The 22,085-nt window shown below is 44.3% G+C and overlaps 1 protein-coding gene across 2 annotated transcripts; it reads left to right on the plus strand.

Moving 5' to 3' along the window:
• Positions 1-7,939: 7,939 nt before the first annotated feature.
• Positions 7,940-16,419, plus strand: NMS (neuromedin S). Of its 2 annotated transcripts, XM_027454128.3 has the most exons (8): positions 7,964-8,463; positions 8,565-8,620; positions 8,780-8,830; positions 10,005-10,064; positions 13,575-13,610; positions 14,053-14,094; positions 15,058-15,088; positions 16,268-16,419. In XM_027454128.3, the coding sequence occupies exons 1-8, from the start codon at positions 8,376-8,378 to the stop codon at positions 16,282-16,284; spliced, it is 381 nt and encodes a 126-aa protein (XP_027309929.2). In that variant the 5' UTR covers positions 7,964-8,375; the 3' UTR covers positions 16,285-16,419. The 2 variants fall into 2 exon arrangements, with proteins under 2 accessions (XP_071887083.1, XP_027309929.2); XM_072030982.1 differs by lacking the exon at positions 13,575-13,610 and having other exon boundaries at positions 7,940-8,463.
• The last annotated feature ends 5,666 nt before the right edge of the window (positions 16,420-22,085 follow it).

Consider the following 22,085-nt stretch of genomic DNA (forward strand, 5'->3'; position numbering starts at 1 on the left):
TGGGTATTTTCCCAAGCAGAGAAATTAAAACCATTGATTGAATCCACTAGTATTCAAAACAAGCTAGTTTGCTTCAAACCAACCCGCTACGCTTTCTTAACCCCCTCCTTTAGCCGTGACCTGAATCAGACAGCTGGATTCACCGGCTCTCGTTTCTCTCCATGGCTGACAAACTGACAAGCAACTGAGCCTTGAACTCAGCCACCAGATCCACCATCAGGCAAATCAGCAAGTGCAAGTTGCTCATGCCTACGTGGGGTAGGCACAAAGCAGCAGAGGTGCTCTGGGCACCAGCCAGGTTTGGGGCATGCAGAAACACCCAGAGGAGGACTCAGGGATAACTTTGGGTCACAGGAGTGTGAGCAGAGAAAGGGACAGCTTGGGGAAGGTGCAGGCAGAGAACCGGGGTCCCATTTGCTCACGGATGTGTGTAAGACTGGAGTTTTACACTAAGTGGGACAGCTTTCACAGGGACACTGAGTGCTTCAAATAATTTATAACTTGCTGGTTGGGGCTGGCTCTTGGGAAGTGGCTGATGTGGTATCTATCAGGAGGGATCTGAACATTTGTTTCCCACATCCCAGCAGCCCAGTAATTAGCTAGGAACAGCACCACTCCTGCAAAGGCAAGAAAAAATGTTCACACCAAAAGCTCTAGGGGATGTAAGTCCAGAAGTGCAATCCTAAAATGACAATCGCTGCTCTGCAGCCCAAACTTAGGACAGCAAGTCTGTGAGAGCTGGGACTGTGCTTCACAGCTCTTCTTGGCACAGCCTCCCAGCCATGGTGGCCACCTTGGTGGCATGGCCATTAAAGGTTGGGTGGCACACAACATCCAAACCTTGCAAAGGTAGGCTAACAAGGTGTAATTTTGGAGATATTTATATCTGAGTGTTTTCAATGCAAATTAAAAGCCTACTTTTTTCTTTTTTCCCCAGATTCAAGGCCTACTCCAGAGTTTCCTTGATCCTTTAATTTTAAATAGAACTGAGAAACACAAGGTGGAAATTCCTGGATGTTTCCAGGGGATTACTCCTCTGCATTCCCAACCATGAACTATTAATGGTGTTACCACATGCATGTTTAAACTTGCTGTGCGTGTTCACATGCTGAAATATTAAGAGGGGAAAAAACAAACAAACAAACAAAAACAACAGGGAACTTCCCTAGTCAACATGTAGATGGAAACAGGAATAGGAGGAAGAGTTAAGGTGGAGAAGAACGTGGCCTTTGGTCCTGCAACAAGAAGTCAACAGTTCTTTGGCCATGGAAACTTAGACATCAAAGTTTCTTCCCCTTGAAAGACATCAGGCCTTCTGACCCCTCACAAAATCTTCTAGCTTTACCTTGATTTTTTGTTGAGAATTCTGGTTTCCTTCAGCTTAACGTTGCCCAAGATATTGGTGCAGAGCAGGTCTTGGGCTGCACCAGTGAAATCTTCTTGACACTGAGGTGAGAATGGGAGGCTGTATTCACAGAGTCACAGAACCATTGAATTATTTAGGTTGGAAAAGACCTCATAAGTCTTAATTTGAAAGGTCCTGTATTTAAAATGAGCGTATTTTAAACTGTTATGGCAGCAACCACCAAGGAGAGCCCTGACATGTGAGGGGCTGGGTAAATGTAGAAAGTATTCTAACACAGCTTTCAGCCTCACTACAAGGAAAAGCTGGAGACTGTAAGATAATTTCAACATTTAATAAAAAGCTTTGGCACGTCCTCAAGTATAATCGATGGTCAACAACCAACTTCTCCATTTATTCAACTCTTCCCAAGAGTAGCTGATGTTTTGGATCTGCTTGAAGATCAAGCCAGATATGAGGACTCACCATGATAGACCAGCCACAAGAAAGACCACGGCTTATCACCAGGCATTTTTTCACCTAAAAGGAGGGAGAATGATTTTACATCTTCTTGCTATCAACTATCTTCTCGCTTCCTACTTAAAAGGAAAAGGGTTAATGAGATGAAATCTGCGCTCACAGGCAATCTCTCACGAGTATTATAAGTTACTCAATTACAAAGCACACAAATAAATGAAGTCATGGTTGCCACTGCAGCTGCTGCTTGATAAATAGCAGTATTGAAGGTGCCAGTTTTGATTTTATACTTCAAACAAAGAAAAATGTCATTGTTGTCTAATGTATTAGACTATGCTTGATGTCAATCACTGAAGTGTTCAAACAAGTATCAGAATGTGTTTTTTTTTTTTCAGCTGATGTTGCTCTAAATTACAAAATCTACAACTGAACTCAAAACGATGAAAGAAATTTAAAAGATGACCAAACAAACCGAAGACACAACTTTCTGATGTGAATTAGTACTACCAAAAGCAAGTGTTTTTGTGAATGGTCGAGGAGATCTTCTCAGAGCACAGATCCTAACTCTGTCCTCAGCTCCTATCCACTTCCCATATAAATATTGTGCTTAGCCCAGATCGGCTGTGCTAAACATTCTTCCTCTAACATAATAAACTCTTATTGAATACAATCATTTTTTGACCATTCAGAGCCAAACCTTTCCCATTCTTAGGCTGTCAGCTCTGGTTGCTGGGCACCAGGTCCCATGTTCATCCTCAAACCCTGCTCACAAGAATCTCACAGAACCACAACTATTTATTTTTTTAGCATAAGGGACACCCCAGCCCTGCATTTCAAAGCATCACAGGATTTAGGCACGTTTCCCCAGCAACACTGTATTTATTTTAAGTTGCATCCCCAGAAAAGAAGGAGGCTGCCATCCATCCACCCACTTACAATTCCCTCTAGACATTCTGTCCTTTTATTTTTGACATCACTCAATGAGGAGGTTTTCCCTGCATTCAAAAAAAGTACCAGAGCAGTTAGCATGTGCTTTGCTGCAACATCCTTATTTCCTAATTTACATGCAGCTTCCCTGAGCACTTACTTCATTAAGGAAACCATGCCACCGAACAGTGATTCGTTGATCCAGGCAATGCAAAGAGGGCAGATTATTTTGTTCCCCACTAACAATAAAACCAGCAGCACACGAAGCTTCATTCTGTTGGACAACTCATGGTGCTAAATTGTGCCTAGCACTGTTGTCGTGTAAATGTGTTCCTATTACAGAAGTGATTGGGTCAAATCAATTTCTGCTGTTCTCTCGGTGATGTTCCTGGGGTTGCAATAGGGAAAAATCATTTTGGCTACATTTTCTCTGAGCAGAAGTTGAGGGACCATTGCTTGATTGCATCTGCCTTTGTTTTATTGTCATACCATAGTCAGTACGAGGTTAACGTTAAGTCACCAAACACACATTTCACCTTGTCCAATTTCCCTTTCCCTGGGGAAAAAAAAAAAAAAATCCTTTTTTTTTCACTAGGATTTCACTACTGGATAAGTGAAGTGTGTTATTTATTTCACGGTGAAAACAGAGCTGCTCTAAAACACATGTGTTAATGGTAGTTTGATACTGAAGTCATTTCAGCACTGCCTTTCAGACTTTCAGGGAAAATCATGGACTGTAGCAGCATCAGTGTGTTGTACCAAAAGCTCAGCAAAGGACTAGAACCTGTCAGGCTACACTGCAAAGTGAGTATATATATTTATTTATTTTTTATTGTAAAACCATCTGAAACTGTATTCATGAATACGTTTCTCACACAGAGCAGGGCACATACAAGGAGATTTTTCAGTTGATAGCTTGGGTTTTAGAAATGTATCCTATATACCCTCTAGAATTTGCTTTTGAAATTGTGTATCACGCATCATGAAGCTTTAATATAGTCTTTATTGGCTTCTTTAATGTTCTCATATATCTTACCATATTTCACCATAGACGACCTAGATGTTAATTTTGCAGCTCTCTTTATTTCTTCCATTAAATACTACCTTCTTTGGACATTTTATTGCTGGCCAGGAATATGCGTGATGAAGAAGAAGAAAATTTTAATTGAATGCAATGAATTTTCCTTCCTGCCTTGGGACTGTTCATCCAACTAAATCAACACTCTGCTCTCCAATTTCATATGACTCCATGAGAGTCACGTAGGCGCAGCCATCTAAAGTATTTGGGGACAGCAGTGATAAGCCAGACAGGATTCACCAGTTACCACACGGTATCCTTTTACATTAACAAGTGATGAGATCCAGTCCCAATGTGTCATCTCTGCTAAAATCTCTCCCCAGAGAGATGTGCTTAGGAAGGAGTGCTTGACAGCCACTGGAGCAGCTGCTTGTTTCCTTTTCAAATTTTGGCTTTTAGTCCTCTTTGAGGAATTAAGCCTTTTCAGGTAATAACCACATGTATTCTGCTTGATTCTAACTGTGGTGTTGTCCTGGTTTAGGCTGGGATAGACTTATTTTCTTCCCAGCAGCTGTATGGTGCTAAACCAGGGGAGGTGTCCGTCCTGTTTATATTATTATAAATTATATTAGCAAATTATACTGTGGAACGAACAAAAATGAAATCTGTTTTCTCCAGTGATATGGAGACAAGAAAGGTAGAGAGACTCCAGCCTCTGCTTGTGCAGCAGGGCTGAGACTGGCAGATACAGGGTTTGCCCCAATCTGAGGGATACGGTGCTCCTCACAACTCTGTTTTCTCTGTGGATATTCATGCGGAGAGACTTGGCTCATCACTTCGTTCTTTGTCATTGTTTTCCACAAGTCATGCTTGTTTTCTCTCATTTTTTTCCCCTTTTTTTTTTTGGCTTTACCATAATTCCTTCTTTATTGAGAACCTTCAGAGCCAGTGAAAGTGCAGCAGCTGTCATTTAGGACAAGAAGGATGCATCCTCAGGATGTGTTGCTACAGAAGGGAACAGAGAGCTCACCTCACTGCATTTCCTGCACACTAGCGCTAGCTCTGAAGGACATCCAGAGCCATAAATGTCACAGGGAAAAACTGGGACACTCTGGCCAGTGAGTGTCCAGGTCATAGCTATTTCTGCCAAAGAGCAGAATAAAAGTTAGCTCAGGTCTTACAGCTACCAAGAGTCAGTCGACTAGTTATAAGAGTTCATGCAAATGAAATTTAACATGTCAGGGAAGCCATCAGTTCATTTTCAATACCCGTAAAACTCTGTATAAATCTCTCCTACCTGAAACAGAGCGAGAAAATTAATTGCCTTCATATTAAACGAGTCAAATTACTTAACAAGAAAAATACAGATATCTTCAGAAATAATTTTAAGTGACAGAGTTTGAGTACTTACTCACTTTGAATGCCACTTGACTCAGATCTCTCGTGGGAGTAAGTGCTGCTAGATATGCAGAAGGGAAGGAAGCAAAGCGTTGGGTTATACTCCTTGCTGTCATACAAGCATAACTCGGGGTGCCCAGGGGCGTAAGCTCCCAGTTACACAATATCAATCAAGTATATACAATCAGTATAAGGTATCCAATACGACAGACTGTGATGATGTCTCTAAACACAGAATTATAAATTACACACAGTACTGCTTCCATACAATACAACATAGTAGTATTTGTATATATTCCTCTGAAATTGCTTCATTTCAGAGGAATTTCCACACCTCTGGCAGAACAGTCATAAAATCACCTTTAGCCAAAAAATAGCCGAGAAGTGATCCAAAATAACATAACAGTTTGGATTCCCACTCTAGCTCCTCACTCCTCCATTTGCGCTACTCCTCCACAGTCAGGCTCTCAGTTAGCTTGTCTTTGACCTCCTAGTGTATGAGGCATGCTTGTATTGATCCTCTTTAAAGACTTGCTGACATAATACACTTTAAGACCACGGACTTACGTCTACAAAGTATAGCAATCCAACCACAAAAGAAACCTATCCTGTACCTAGTGCTGGTGTGAGCAAGGTTTGGGTCCACAGCTCTGAGTGCTGAGTTGAGCCTTGCCCAGCTGGAAACAAAAACGAGACGAGAGCTTTCACTGTTTGGACCATTTGTCTGTGCTGGCAACGCAAATGCATGTTAACTTAAAATCACATTAAACTTCAGCGTAAGCAGGCACTGTCATATTTAATCCAGGATGAGTACTGGGAGATGTCTGCAAGCTTTATGGCAGGTTTGCCTCATAAATATCCTGCAACCTTTGCAGATTTTTTCCATCTTTCCCAGTGGACTGTGGCCTGTTTTTTACCAAGTAGTGCCAAGCTGCAGAGGGTGCGAGGCGTAAGGAGGCAGCAGCAGGCAGTTCAGATGCACTTGGGAACTGCACGATGGTGACATTGTATGGATTGTGTCCTCACTGTCCGTGATAACCCGCTGATTTCATTGCAGACATCATTTACGAAAAGGAAGCCAGCCCTCTCCCGTACGCCTGCTGAAAACAAATTTTCTTCTTATTCTTCATTTATCTATCACAGCATGTTTTAATCTAAAATTATGGGTGCCAAAATGTTACTGGTACTAAATATATACTAAGCCTCCTGACTCACCATAAGAAATCCTCATTTCCCATTGACCCCCCTACTAAAGCTTCATTTTAACTTGTTCGTGAATAACTGATAATAACTCTTAACCTATTTCTTTCTCTGCACGCAGGAAGCCGAGGACCTTAAAGGGGGGATTTCACTTGTGCAGTAAAAGTATGGCTCATTAATCTGTCTTGGTGCTGATATATCCATTGGCAGAACTGCACCCGAGCTAACACCTACGAAATGACATGTACAGCAGCAGAAGAGAGTTCAGATTTAAGGAAGGAGGACGTGTTCACAATGTGACACATTCAGCTCTTTGAAATTTTACTTTTAAACACTTTTATCCATTCATCTCTCACTCTGCACTGTGGCTGATAAAATCATATTTTCAATTTGTTAACAAGTTGTATTGTTGTTTTTTTTATTATTATTATTATTATTTTTTTAATGGAACTTGTATGATTTACTTTTTATTTAATCTTTAAGTATAAGCCTCACTTGAAGCAAACGAGCAGCTGCACAGGCTTCACGGGACCAACATGTAGGCAAAATTTGCTGAAGTGTACGTTTAAGGTACCCAGCAGAAAAGGGTGAAACAAAGCAGTGGATGCTGCATTGTGCATGAAAAGAAGGAAGGAAAGATTCAGGCAGCATCCAGTATTTTACTTCAAAGAGGGGTAGGTCTTACCCACTCAACACGATCATACGCCTCTTTCCTTATGCTACAGCAAACACTGCACACTCCTGAAATTGGACATACTTAAATAGTTTGAAAGGGGCTATTATTTCACAGGCTGCGTGGGATGGAAGCGTGATTTTAGGCAGATAATGAATACCCTGAGGAAGAAAGCAGCAGGCTGTGCCTTTCTTACCAGACGGGGAAAGCCAGAGAACCACGTCCCATTACAGTGAATAAATAGTAGCGACTTGGTAGACTCTAATTAGGGTACAATACAACTAATTAGTATTTAAAAGAATTACTATTTAATATACTACTGTTTGAAAAGATAGCAACTAACACCGAATCCAGAATGGATCTATAGGACACCAGGTTTCTGTACCCTGGGAGTGATTTGGGTGCACAATCTGTGAAAAGTGTGGCAACAGACACACTGTTGACAACACCAATTTTCAGTGTGGTTAAAAGTAAAATGCCAAAAGACAGGGGGAAGATGGTTAATACGAATTGTGCAATCCATCAGAGTACCTTTACCACCTATCATTTTGCCGTCTACCTCTGATGAGCCCAGCTCACACCGGTGGGGCTCTGCTGTCATATTTCTGTGCCCACATCAGCTTAAATAAAATCACACCAAGCAGGAACATGCTTCTTGCTGCTGTCAAAATTAAAATTCCATCATCCCGTGCTGAGAAAATTTAGCAAACACAGAGTGCCCGTTTGCTGGGGCATTGCCTAACAAACCCCTCCGTGTGTTACAAGTCAGAGAAAGGGAAATTACGCCTTTGTTTCAGCTGGCTTGAAGTTTGTGAGGAAGAGTTGAGGACTCTGCGCATCTCGTCTCAGCTCTAAGGGAAAGCTTTGCCCTGAGAAGCAGCACGGAGATAACGGGGCAGCACTTCCCAAAGATGAAGGCAACAGCTAAATTGGGAAGAAAGGTGAAGCGCCACGAGCAACTCCTTGGCTTTCCCATCACCGTACCTAGCAGGGGCTGGAAGTGGTGAGCTGAAAGAAAAAAATAAAGAACAGAAACATCGCCTTTCCTCACGAAGACCGATATAACAGCACTTCTTCGGTGCCCAACTCCTTCCCGAGCAGGCACACCTCTCTCCCCAAGCCGCTCCGAAGAGCCAGACCCCCCAAGCCCTGTGACAGCCCCTTCCACACCACTGCCCCAAGGACTACTCCTCCACCACCAAACCCACCACCGTGGCCACCACCGGGGCCACCACCACCACTCCTCCTCCTCCCCTCAGCCGCCCGGGGGCGGGGGCTCGGCGCGGGCCCATAAAGGCGGCGGCCCGGCCCTGCCCAGCCCAGCCCGGCCGCCCCCCGCCATGTCCCCGCCGCCGTCCCCGTCCCCGCCGCCCGCCCTGCCCTGGCTGCTCGCCGCCTGCTGCCTCTGCGCCCTGCCGCGGGGCTCCGGTAGGTCGGCGACACCCCTTCCCCTTCCTTTATATTTATTAATTTGAAGGTAAAAGGGGTGCCTGCTAACTGTACGCGCTGTGTCCTTCCCCTCCCCGCAGGGTTTCCCCAGCCTTTCGCCCGCTACCGGGACGGCGCGGAGCTGCCCAAAAGTCAGGTAGGGCTCGTCTCCTCCTCCTGCTCCCTCTGGGAGTCCTTCTGGGGGTCCCAAGAGCCAGGCAGGCTCGTAGCCACCCAGTCCTGGCTCCTTAGGCTAAATGTGCCCCCCCCCGGCTATGCACAACCTGCTGTTAATATCTGGTCTTTACCCCTCAAGCAACTGGCGCTGTGCTTCAGTCAGTGGATGGAGCTGTCTCACCAACCCCAGGTAAGCTGCCTTTGCCATTGGGTTTCCTCTCCTGCATGCTGTGGGACCCCCGAGAGCCGGGTGAGCTTGGTGGAGGATGTGCTGTCCTCCCCACAGGGCTAGCTCAGTCCTAGGATCAGCAGGTGTGCTTGTCTTCCCATCACAGTAGAGCACAAAGCGCTGTTGAGTGCTGTGGAGGATACCAGTGGGGTCCCAGATAGTGCAGGGGGGTGTTTCTGAGGTCCTCAGAGATTTGGGGAGCAGGGGGAGGCTCCGCAGCTCATGTCTGCTGGCCCGGAGCTTGCGAGCACTTCAGGCAGCAGAGTGACTTTGAAAGAGCAAGCCCGCTTCGTTCAGCACCGAGCCCAAGGGGCATTTCCATTCTCCAAGGGTTGAGAAAGTCTTCGTAGGATCAGCAGTTATCTGGAAATTTTGAGCTTTTTTTTTTCTGATGGATTTCAGTCTTGTAAGACTGGTGGGAAATAGTTCCCAAAGCCAGTTGTTTGGGTGTCTTGCATTTTATCTCCTGTGCTGTAGTTATGTCTCATCTGACATGACTGCGTACATAAGCAAACCCTTATTCTGTACAAGTCAGTGTGGGACCCCCCCCCCCTTCTTAGGGTGTCTATTTCACCCCCACCTTTTCTCTCTTGCTCCTTGGGAGTCCTGAGATAAAATCCATTAAAAGAGCTGTGGTAATTCACTTCAGCAGAGTTTCTCTCTGGCCCATGATCACTTATTCTACAGGTGTACAACCTGATCTTTTTAGCGTCTTATGACAGAATTATCCCTGTTGGATGTAGTGGGCTTTGTGGTCAAGCATACCGAACAGCTTCCCCTAAAATGCTTATAGATGAAAATGTGTACATTCAATATGCTAGAAAAAAAAACAGCCAATTCTTAGAACACTTAGCATAGGAAAGTGTATTTTAAATATGAAAGACTTATTTAAATCTCTTTATAGCAAGAGACTCTACTGACAACACAAGTAGTACTATGTGCATTCTGCTTGTGCAAAATGCTTGTTTTTCATCTCATAATAGCTTTAGGAAGTCTTACCCTGCTCTGAGTGGTTTGAGTGGAACTGCGTACAATTTAAATTGCACTGAGATCACAATTGAGCCTGTTCTGTGTAAAAACCCTGTATACAACATCCCTATCGGGAAATGTATTAAACTGCTGTTTGACTTTGCAGATCTCCAGTACTGTTTTGGATCTTTGTTATTCCATATTCAACAGCATGCATACAAATGAGGTAAGGTGTAATTGCTTCATTTACTTAAAAGCATCCCTTACTTACATATTTCTACAAACAATAATATATAATCTAACACTGTCATGAATCAGGTGATGCGGGAGAGTAGCTATGAAATACATAAAAGAATATTTCTTTTCATTAGTGGCTTGCATGTAATTCTTAATTCCATTACCTTATAAATCAAACGGTTGTTTGTAGACTTCAGAAGCCAAAATGCAACTAGGGTTAGCATTTTAACCTGACCATCACTTTTGAAATAATACAGGGTTAAATATGCTAAAAAAAACACCCCACAACATTGGTTCAACATTGGTTTAAGATCATGCTGGACATGGAAACATTATGAGCTTCTTTACTGATTTTTTTTTTGTTTTATTTAAGTTTTTTTTTTTTTTTTTGCATGCCTGAATCAGATTCAAAAGCTTAAGCTAAAAGGTTGAGTTATTGAGTATAGCACTTCCTCATTGATGCAGTCATATTAGGACCTAGCTCAATGTCAGTTCTGCTTCATACTGCTTTCTTATTATCATCAGTTAATCAACAGTTCCTTTCCTATAAAATTCATACTGCCTGTAGGTATGTTATGAAAGCTAATTCACTTGTGGAGCTTGAGTCCTATAGTTGTGATTTAATAAAAAAAGAGCCTTCAAGACAATAATAGAAAGTATTTTGACGTGTTTTTCACCTCTCTTCTTGCCAGCGTCTTTAGCTTATAATTCCATGCATGCTTTCTTAAAGCAGCTATAACAATGTGCAATACTGAAGTTTATTATATAAAGATTCTGGCATTTCAGTGTTAAATGTCCTCCGAATGAATTGAGTTCAATATTAACTCCTGTGCTTCTACAGCTTAGCTAATGTGGGGACATCCAGAATCAGACAGTAACTTTGAGTGCAGCCCTATTTCTAGGGCTGATTTGGTTACTAAACTTGCCAAAAATTCACCCTCTGTTTTGAGTCCTTAAGACTGGGAGCTGGATCCCATACAGTATCCTTTCAAGAGGTACGACTAATACTTGTTACATATCTGCAGGATTACGTGTAGGTGGACTGAAGCTAAATGAGATATGGAAGAACTAAACAAAAATGCCCATTGTTACCTGTCTGTTCAAATCTCTTACAACATGAAGCTGTATTTTCTCAGCCCACAAGGACTCTGGAGAAGACACTGCAAACATGAGTCTCTATGTGGTGCTGCAAATGAAACAGTTATGAAATCCTACTGATTTCACCTGGACCTGAACTTTCTTCACAATCCTGTATTTGTGTGGTTTTATATAAACTTTAATTCAGAGTTGTAGATCAAGCAGAGAAGGCAGATAGTGTTTCAAGAGAAGGAATGATGCTTCAGCATCGTGACAGGCAAAGTCAGTGGCAATGTTGGCATAATGGTACTTGAGCTGCATTTGGGGAACTTAAAATCTGTTGGGACAACTAACAGACTACTCAGTTTCTGTGTCGAATCTTCAGGTATATCTTGTAGATGGCACTTTAAAATGAATCAATAGAAACTAAATATCTAAAGCCAACTACATTGGAAAAAATCTCCATTAACCCTTTCCTAAAATCAAGCCAATGTACTGTTTAAAAGCTCACTTGTTGCTGTATTTCTTCGATAGGATAAAACCATAAATTAGATAGGATATTTGAAAGTGAGTCTAAGTCATGAATTGTTGTCTCTTTGCTTGATAAACAGTAATCATCTCAGAACAAACAATCTTTGTACTCTCTGTCTTCGCATCCTTTAAAGCATCCCCACTGAGCATGTACTTTTCTACTTTGTTTCATACTGAGCTGGCATTAATGGGACTTGTTCTATAAATCATTGCCTCAGGGCTTGAACCAAGAACAGGTTAACAAGGAAATCCTCATCTCATACCCCGAATGCCAATTCCCTCCTTTCTTGTATATTTTTCTTTTTAAATTCCTACTCCCCAGTTTCCCATCTGCACACATTTCCTGTGATCTCCTCGTTTGTCTTCATATCCTCACTCATTACATGTGCTTGTTTTTCAAGCCCACCCCGGACAGCTAACAGATTAGAGCAGTGAGTACTAAAAGCAAACTAAAACCACCTTCCCCCTCATCCACCTTCTTCTGTGTCCTTCCCACAAGTGCTGCAGGGGAATGGAGAAGGGGGGCTGTGGTCATTCCCTAAAGCTTTATGTTTGCCCCTGCTCCATGTGGGGTCCCTCCCATGGGATGCCGTCCTTCCCAAACTGAGCCTGTGGGAGCTGCCCACAGGCAGCAGCTCTTCAAGCACTGCTTCCACACGGCTCCGTACCACGGGGTCCATCCCCCAGGAGCAAACTGCTCCAGCACGGGTCCCCCACGGGTGGGCGGCAGCTCCCCCCAGACCCCCTGCTCCTGCGTGGGCTCCTCTCCACGGGCTGCAGCTCCAGCCCGGGGCCTGCTCCTGCGGGGGCTCTCCATGGGCCACAGCCTCCTCCAGGCCACATCCACCTGCTCCACCGGGGGCTCCTCCACCCATGGGAGGGCTGCAGAGTGGAGATCTACTCCATGTGGGACCCATGGGCTGCAGGGGGACAGCCTGCTCCACCAGGGGCCTTTCCACAGGCCGCAGGGGAACTGCTGCTGCCTGCCTGGAGCACCTCCTGCCCTCCTGCTGCACTCACCTTGGGGGCTGCAGGGCTGCTGCTCTCACATTTTCTCTTTCCCAGCTGCTGTTGCACATCAGGTTTTCCTTAAATTTGTTCTCCCAAAGGTCCAACCAGCATCACTCCCTGGCTTGGCTCTGGCCAGCAGCAGGTGCCTTTTGGAGCTGGCTGGAGCTGGCTCTGATCTGACGTGGGGCAGCTGCTGGGCTCTGCTCACAGAGGCCATTCCTGCAGCCCTCCTGCTGCCAAGCCCTTGCCACAGAAACCCAATACGCTGTTGTAGCAGTGGCTGTGGCTCAGAGCTTCTGGTCAGCCAGAAGTGTGGAGCCAGGCAGCTGTGCTGCAGGCAGGAGGGCTCCCGGACCTCACAGGTGTACCAGAGTGCAGGTTCAGAGCTTCGTTAGACACTAGGCTTGGTCTGCTCCCGTGAAGTCATGGAGAAAGTTTCTATTCTTTGATGTCAGGATGAATAGAAAAGTGGTAAATTTCCTGAAGAATAAAAAGGGTGCAGGGGAAGGCTTAAGAACAGCAACGATGCCTGGGTAATTCAGAATCCAAAAGCCGGAGAGCAGCCCCACTTTAAGAAGGTAAGAAAGAGCTGTAAGTGCCATTCAAGCCTGAGGAATGGAGCTGCTGTGCTCACTGCACTTTGAGTTCTGTTTCGCCCCCCTGAGCTGGAAGCATGTTGAATGATGAGGTTGGTTAAAGTGAGATTTAAAATAAATCTTTAAAAAGATCTATTTGCTGCTGCTGTTCTTGTAGCTGTCTTCTCTGCTTGTACTGTTCTCTCTTCTCACACGGAGTGGAGAACCTGATCAGTGACAGAGGATTAATGTAACAAACCAAAGAAATGACAGCATCTTGATTAATTTACACTGTCAACTTGCAGGAATCACAGATTGCTACTGCAGAGTTTACAAAGAAGGTATGTAAATGTAATGACAAGCGAGTAGCAGTAGACAGCGGTGTATGGCCATTTCTGTGCTTCTTTTGCTGCTTTATACAAGTAATTTTTTTTTAATGGTTGGGAAGAAAGCTGTGCAGACCCTGCTTCTGCAAAGAAATGCACCATGTATAAAGCTTTCTTTTCTACATTTTCTCAAGTCTGTGAATCTTTAATTATGGTAATTCAGTATATTTACACTAGACAGAATGGATAGTTGTTGACATTGCCCTTTGGGTATTAATTTTTAATGAGCATTCCAGATGAACGGGCACTGGAGACTATCAGCATCTCATTGTTTGCATGCTGCTGAAAAATGCCCTGAATTATTGATAATCTGATGGACAGACACCAAAACTTGTAAACAGATCTATGGAACTGAGCTTAAAGTGTTTTGTTAATGGTTTTGTATTTTATTTTACAGGATAGTCACGGGACTCTGGGACGGCCGTTTTTCCTTTTCAGGGTATCTGAATCTTTTGCTCTTAAAGATTTGCATAACAGATAATGTTATATATGGATATGAGCAACTGCTTACCTTTACAGATTCGTGCTGCACTTGTTTTGATTAGATACCAAATACTGCTTCCTTGAAAGCTGAAGAAGCCATTTGCTTAAAAAGCTCTGGTTCAGCTAAAAGACCACAAGATGATGAGATCCGGGGTAGTAATGGACTAAACCTTTTTTTCTTGGAAGAGGTGACTGCAGTTATTGTCTTGAGTCAAGTCATTCAAAGAGAGAAGTAGTATGTGGCTTGTTGTGTCGGAAATGGCCAAGATGTCCTCGTACTAAATTCTCCAGACAAAACATGTGCCTGAGCTGACTGTCCACATGGTCTGAAAGGTCTGGTTAGCAAGTAATGGCATCAGGGTGAAAAGCCAAAGCAACACTACAGAGATCATCATTTCCCTCAATTTATTCACCCATTGGCCTGATGAACTATGGCATGGCGTAACGTAGAATATGCTGGTCTATGGTTATATGATTAATCTTGCATGATTAACACCAAACTAGTTAGTAGGAATATTGTCAACACATCAGAAAAGAAATCTGTTAAAAAGGAGATTCTGGCAGGTAACCAGAGTCCCAGTTCAGGCCAGCCAGGTACTTTCAGTCTTGGTATTTATATACTCTGTTGGTCATCAGGTTAGTACCTTCATGAAGTGGGACCAAGGTCCTTAATGAGAATAATTAAAGTCAGACTATTTAACTGTTTGGACAAAGGCTGAATAAATACTTCTCAGGTTCAGAGGCAAAACCTAGCCTGCATGGCTCCACCTGGTATTTGACATGTTGTCCCTTTAAAGGAAATCTTACTGCAGCCTTTTCACATGCTCTGGGAGGTGTATTTTGGTGTGCATATAAATCTGGCATCTAATACTAGTGTAAATACCATCTTACAAACCTATCTCATTATTGTATTTTTCAGCCTCGAAATGGAAGAACTATTGAAGGCAGTGGTGAGTAGGCCATCCAAAGGTGACAAGAATTTATTCTGTTTCAATAACGATGATCCTTGTGGTAGAAGGAGTTACTGAGGAGTATTATAGTAAAAACCTAGATACCCATTGGGATATTTCACACAGTCTCTGAAAGCTATCAGGGTAGAAGTGCTTTCTTGCATGCTCAAGGAGTTACAGTGTATACTTTTGACAAAAAGACTGTTTTCTTTCTTCAAGGTTCCTTCAGGAGGAGCTTTCATCCTTTTTTTTTTTTTTTTTTTTCCCCTAGAAGGTGTAAATTGTACTTTGAACATAAAAGCTAGCCAGGTCCTTCACTGTGATAAATATGTTCACTGACTCACTGACCTCTGTTCCAAGAGACCTTCAGTCACTAATCCCACATGAGAACCCACGAATACAGATCTCTGCATGCAGAGGGGAGTCATCCTCACCTCAGGATTAGAATCCCTTTTTGAGTAAACATTAAAAAGAGGAGGGGTGGGGATGTAAAGAAGGAGGAGGGTGAGATCTAATATCATGTAGCTCTTCTTTATCCATCTTTGGAAGGGTCTTTTGAAGGTCTTTGTTAGCTTTAATGGGAAATGCACAAAACAGTCAATGTAAATGCATCTCCTTGTTAGTTTCTCTTTTTCTAATCTTTTATTCTGCAATAAAAGTTAATTATTTTTTGTTTGCAGCATAAGAATTAGATCCAACTGTTGGCTGGAAGGGTTGTTTTTCTGGGGGGAACAAGGCAGGGGAATAGCAGAGAAATAATGTAAAGAAATACAGCAAAGGTATTATTTGCTTTATTTTCAAGATCAAATCACTTCAGAAAGAAAGGAGACAAAGACTGTGAGAGTCTCACAGAGCAGCATTGCAGTGTGCTTGCTCTGGTCTTACCCAGAGCTCAGTGCCCTGAGTCATCTGGGCTGCAGGATCAACACTGCCTCCAGTGCTCTGAATGAAAGTCAGTGAAGTTAGGACATCGTGGAGAGAGAAGGACTATATCCAGAGGGAGGGCTCATGTTTGAATGCAAGTAACATATACGGACACTTACCCAGTATTTCAAACTTTCATCTGTTTTAATCTTCTGGTGCTAGGATTTGAGGACCAGACATACATAAGTGAATGCTAAACCATATTCAGATCAACTTTTCAAAATAAAATGTGATTTTGTGTTATTTTTTTTTCAGAATACCACGGAATATGAAGTTTGTGGGTCGATTTACTAGCTCGGTAACTTGGTTTATACAAAGAAAAGAGACTTGCCGTCGCCCTGTTCGTCTATTATGTGACTCAGTTGTCTGGAATTTAGTGTTCCATGTAATAAATTTGCAATCAGTAATTCTTCTTGTTGTCCTTCTTTATTGTAGCAGGTACCTACCCTCGTCGGGCTGTATTGTAGCAATGTCTTGTTCTAACTGTGTTCAGAGGAGATCAATCATCTGAATATAGATAATTTTCAAATCCTTTCAACAATGCGTTTTATATTTATTGCATATTCTTTAATAGGGTCCTGAGTGATGAGCTGCCCTTTTGACAAGAAAATATATTTTCCTATAATTTCAGAATATACACCCTAAACAACACATTAAAATCACTGTGGATATTTTCATGAATTATTTATTACTTTGAATAATTAAGGGGTTGAGTGTGATAAATGATGAACCCAAAGCACACTGAAGGAAGTGGAACACATACTGCTCTTCAGACAGGCACTATTCAATCAGATGATACTCTTTTTTTTTTTTTTTTCCCAGCTTGCCTTACTGGCTATCATAAAGCAGAAACGAATCACTTATGAGAGAGATTCTAAACATCCACCCTTTTTACTGAAATGGGGCATTAAAATCTGTGGTGCAGCCAACTGTTTGCACTGTAAGGAGTGGGATGATTTCTTTTGGAAGTCGGAGTTATTTAGGGGCAGAAAGCTTAAAGCACTGAAATTATTACTTCCTTCAGAGAAGAGTATAATAAAAGACAAGGTGGAGGTTACAAGGCTTACCTTGTGGAAATACACCAGGTTGGGATTCCCCAGTAAAAACTGTCCCACAGCAGTGGTCTCTTCAAGTCTTCCCTTATCTTCCCTTCCCCTCCTGGGGAACTCAGCCCTAGTACCATGGCATGAAACCATCTCTGTTATGCTGGCACAGGTGTCTGTGAACGGGGTTTGCCAGCTCCACGGTCTTCAAAAACATACCCTGAGAAACAAGTGGGGGTTTTGTGTGTGTGTTTTTGTTTTGTTTGTCTTGTGCGTTATTTTTAACTGGCTAAGGTTCCAATTTGGGCTGTATTAGCAGAATTTTGCCCAGTAGAGAGAAGGAAGTGATAAGTTATTTGGCCGTTGTTGGACTTTATCTAGGTTAATGTGTCCAACTGTGGGCCCCTAATCCAGGAAAGACGTAGACAAACTGGAAGGAGCACATGTAGATCCCCCCAAAACCATTGGGGCTGAAGCACTTGGCCCACGAGGAGATGCAGGGCCAGGTCAGCCTGGAGGAGGGATGGCTTCAGGCCACCTGATGGCCTCCCAGGACCTGAGAGGTGACATCAAGGGGACAGTGCCAGGCGCCTCATGGTGCAGGGTGGGAGCACAAGTGGCAACAGGTATTATTAGGTGAAACAAGGGAGGTTGAAGCTGGCCATAAGGAGAACCTTTTCCCCAGGAGAACAGCCAAACAGTGCAAAAGGTTGCCCAGAGATGCACTGTCCAGCCTTAGAGGTCTGTAAGACTGGAGAAGACAAAACCCAGTGTGAATTCATGCTTGGGACTGGACAAGGAAGCACAGGCCATAAATAGACGTGGGCAATGGGGGAGCAGGTCTGCTCCTTGAACCAGGACCTCAGCACAAATCTGGCTTGGTTTTATCCCAAAACTGTGCCTGCACACCACAAGCCAAGCACTGGGCTGCTGAGAAGGTGCAAAAATGAGAGGCAGGAGCTGCTCAGCATCCTGCCAGGCAGGGAGCAGCAGGAGGAGCTGCATCACGAGGAGGGACAAGCCAGGACCCCCACAACCTCTAATGGGGTGGCACCTGGCTGAAGGACTCTGTAGGTCCCATACCTCCACCTGGGCAGAGGGTGCTGGCGAGGGGCTGTGGGGTGTCCCAAGGGAGGCTGCTAAGGGCATCCATGGCCTGTTTGTGCTCTCGCCATCAGCAGTGCCTTCCTCCACCCACAGCAGGTTTCGAGAATCACACCTAGTGGGGCCTTGAAGCTGGCTAAATAAAGGTGATAAACGCATGGTAATCTGCAGGTAATTAGCTGGGATTCCTCAGCTGTGTTTCTGTAGTATCTGTGGCTCCCCTGTGACACGCACAGGAGAGCTCTTGTTTGCCACGCAGCGGGAACCTTTGCTCCCCGGAGCAATGCGGATGGCAGCTGTGGAAGAGGAGAGATTCATAGTGTTGACGTGTAGAGGTCATCCTGGGCCCAAAACTCTTCCATCCCACTGCAAAACCCACAGCAGAAAGCTGAGGAGGCCAGATGGGTGGCAACACCAATCAGAAGGACAGAAAACTTTTAGCGAGAAAAAGGAACAACAGCTCAGTTCCCCGTGTCAGCAAGAGAAGGCACAAATAAAAGGGGACGTGACAGGACACACAAAGTAATGAGCATGTTTAGAAGAGTAAATCCAATGCTTATCCATCCTCCTGTAATGAAAAGGAGCAACGGGGGAGATTCAATTACTCTGAGAGGCAATACATTTAAGCCACAAAGGGGATTTTTTTTTTCTGACACTTAATCAACTCCTGAAACTAGTTGCTGTAGCTTAGAGCATGCCACTCAAGACAGCTCTGCTGGCTCTCAGCAAGGCAGGCACAACTTCTCGCCGCCTAATTTACCTTGAAAATCACTCCAGGCTGGCCCAGGACCTCCTGTGTTAAAAGCCTGGGCTGCTGGGGCTCGGCTCAGCGGCTCCCGCAGCACGGCACCGCTCAGCAGAGCGCACAGCGAGGAACCTGCAAATGGGCTTGCTGGGGGGGGTGAGTGCTGCGTGCCCTCTCCACGGGCTGCTTGCTAAAGAGCCAGAGCACGAAGCATGGGAGGAAAACCCTCCTGGCACTTTGCTTCGCTCTCTCAGGTCCCTTCATGCTCCGTTGCCTTGGACAGCCTCGCTCCCTGCCAGTCACCCGGGCTCCATTTCTGCGCCGTAGGTGGAAGGTGAAATGCACTCTGCGGGCTTCTCCCTCAGTCCTAGATCAGGCAGGACTCACACGTCTCGATTCCTGCTTCTAGCAAAGGGGCTAGCCCTTTAGCATTGCACAAACACTTTGCTGAATCCAGGATGCAAACGAGTTGTGGCAGAATTAACGCGACAAATTGCATTTATTTGTTCCTGAAGCTTCTTTGCCAGAATGCAATGTGCGGGGTTTTGCAGGGCTGATAGCACTCGCTCGCAACCTGGCTCCCACCAGGCGGGCACACTTACTAAATCTCCAGGCAATGGCAAGCCGGGAGGGACTGCAAGTGCTGGAGGACAGAGTCAGCATTCAGGAAGGTCTTGGCAAAGATACATCTGGGGAAAAAAATGTATGTATGGCTCATTGAGGATGAGAGTAAGGTATCACACGTGCAGAGGAATAATCAGTCACAGCTTTGCAGAAACAGGGCTGGGTGACTGCAAGCAGTCAAGTATCAGTGTTTGGGGGAGCTCAAAAATATGATGTGGAGTGAATGAGAAGCTGTAAAGAGAGACATGAGAGATTTTGCACTGCTTGTTGCAGGGAAGACTTACTGAAGCACTGAAGGAGAAGGAGGGAAAGGCAGCAGAGGAGAGCCCAGCAGAGAGGAAAGATGGGTTAAGGGAAGATAGCACCCTGAACGAAGAGGGGTTGGTTGCAAGAAGGAAGGTTTGAAGCAAGGAATGATAAAATGCTTCATTTTAAGCTTACTGCTCCTGGCAGTAACAACCATGCCCATGAATACAGCCAGGAGCAGTAAGCTTAAAGTGAGGAAGGAATCTTATTATATCTGACAATCAGGAGAACGAAGCCCTGACAGATGGTCAGAGTTACCTTTTCTTGGTCATACAAATTCTCCCGATGGACTGAAGCCTCACTTGGACTGTTCTTTACAAAAGTCCTGGCTCTGAAATAACTGTGAGCAGCACTTTCTCTCCTCTGTGTTATGTCACGGTGCAATGTTTATTGCTAATTATGTTTCGTTTAATGAATTGTAGTAGCGTTCTTTTCTTGAATATCCAGCATACCTCAGAGAGAAGTTGCTCTGACTGCTTCTGCAGTGGAAGATTCAATCTCGGAGAGCTCAGCACTTAGACTTTACATAGGTGAAAGCTCATCTTGTTCGCCACTCAGTGGAAACTTTTGCCAATGCAAATGCCATCTGTGGAAGAGGAGAAATTCATAGCATTGACTTGTAAAGGTCTGTTCATCTTGTGTTAGTAAAAACTGTGACAAATGCCACCTTACTCCCAGAGCTGCGTGTACCCAGAGCTATGGGGCAGCCTCTTTGCTTCTGGGATGCTTCTGTAGCACAAGAGAAGACATCCCAGTGTGGAAAAAGAAGCATATGGATTACAGAAAAAAATAAAATAAAATGGAAATGCCCATTTGGGATCTGCAAACTCAGACTGCACACAAACCAGAGTCCTTTGAAAACAAATGGGGGGATTCAGACGAATGGCAATGGGGACAAACCAAAGGACAGTGAGATAACTGCCAGATATGCACAACAAGAAATATTATCTAGGAGCTAAACACACATCAGCTGACTGCTCGGCTCCTCTTCACAGTCCCCAGCAGGTAAGGAGACAGAAGTAGCTGCAGAAACTGCTAATCTACCTGCTGTAGATTTCAAACCATTAAACACAGCCAATCCGACAGAGGATGTGCAGCCTCTCGACAGGCTGGCCAAAAGCTCCCTGCACCCTGCTGCAGTTTTACTGGTGTATGCGAGGCCACGGAATAACCCCCTGCTACAAGACGGATATGCTTATTGCTCTAAAGACAGCACCAAGATGTTTATTTGTTTGCTGGGCTATTAGAATCGGGCAGTGACTGCAGGATCTCTACTGGCAGCTGAGATGGATGCTTGTGTGGAGGTTGCTGCGAAGGCTTCTCCTACCTGCCTGCTCCAGACAACTCACACATCGCTTTTTCTACCCCTCTACTTTACCAGACAGAGAAAAAGCCCGTGTTTGACAGGGCTGGATGGCCATAAACTGTCTTAATCCAGACATTTGTCACCCTGATAGGTTTCTCCACCGAACAACTAGAAGCAGCTGCCAAGTCTCCTTCTCTGGTCCTTTCTGCATCTACTTTTTCTATGGTGAAGGAACAAAAATGTAACTGGTCTCATAGCTGGCTATGATTCACCACCCAAAAACTTGACATTTCTCTAGGGGGAAGAGCCTCACACACCAAATACTGTCTATTATCCTTCAGCCTGCTGAGAGATCAACAGAGAAAGTCTGCAGGTGAATATACAGCAAAGCTGAAAGAAAACAAAATGTTTTGAATATCTTTGCTGCAAAGGTTTTGAATGAAGCTGAGGGGTTTCTGCACAGCAGTTCAGATACATCCTGCTGAATTCCTGCCTGGGGTGAGGAGCACACATATTTCTGGAGTACAGCCATCTAAACGTAAAGCAGTGAAAGACCAGCGTATGAAGTAGAATTTCCAACAGAAAAGGCAAAATACGGTAGACAGATGAACTGACACCAGTACAAAGGATCAGCATCAACCCATCAGGAAAGGAACAAAATCTGGGAGGGTAATTCAGTGCAGGACCGAGCTCCTGCTTCCTCTGACAACCCTGGGGTGCAGGATTTGCCACAGCCGTGTGGGCATTGTGGGTTCTCCACAGGCTGCACTACAGATCTGCTATGTAAATACCCCAAATATCCTTTGTTTATAACATGGTAGTCTTATGCCAAGTTCTCTCCTCCAGCTGCATAGCTGTGTATATTTTGTGTATAACCACTGGGATACCTGAAAATGATTATTTCATGATAGCCGGTACCCTGCAGCAGGGCGTGCAGCTGACTTC

This window comes from Anas platyrhynchos, chromosome 1 (assembly GCF_047663525.1).
Source record: "Anas platyrhynchos isolate ZD024472 breed Pekin duck chromosome 1, IASCAAS_PekinDuck_T2T, whole genome shotgun sequence".
NCBI lineage: Eukaryota > Metazoa > Chordata > Aves > Anseriformes > Anatidae > Anas > Anas platyrhynchos.

What these genes read in the sequence shown, in the direction of transcription:
- NMS (XM_027454128.3), top strand. Translation starts at nt 8,376, where the DNA reads ATGTCCCCGCCGCCGTCCCCGTCCCCGCCGCCCGCCCTGCCCTGGCTG. An exon ending in AGCTGTCTCACCAACCCCAG is followed by an intron (nt 8,831 to 10,004) that starts GTAAGCTGCCTT and finishes TTGACTTTGCAG; the next exon opens with ATCTCCAGTACTGTTTTGGA. An exon ending in CTGCAGAGTTTACAAAGAAG is followed by an intron (nt 13,611 to 14,052) that starts GTATGTAAATGT and finishes TTTATTTTACAG; the next exon opens with GATAGTCACGGGACTCTGGG.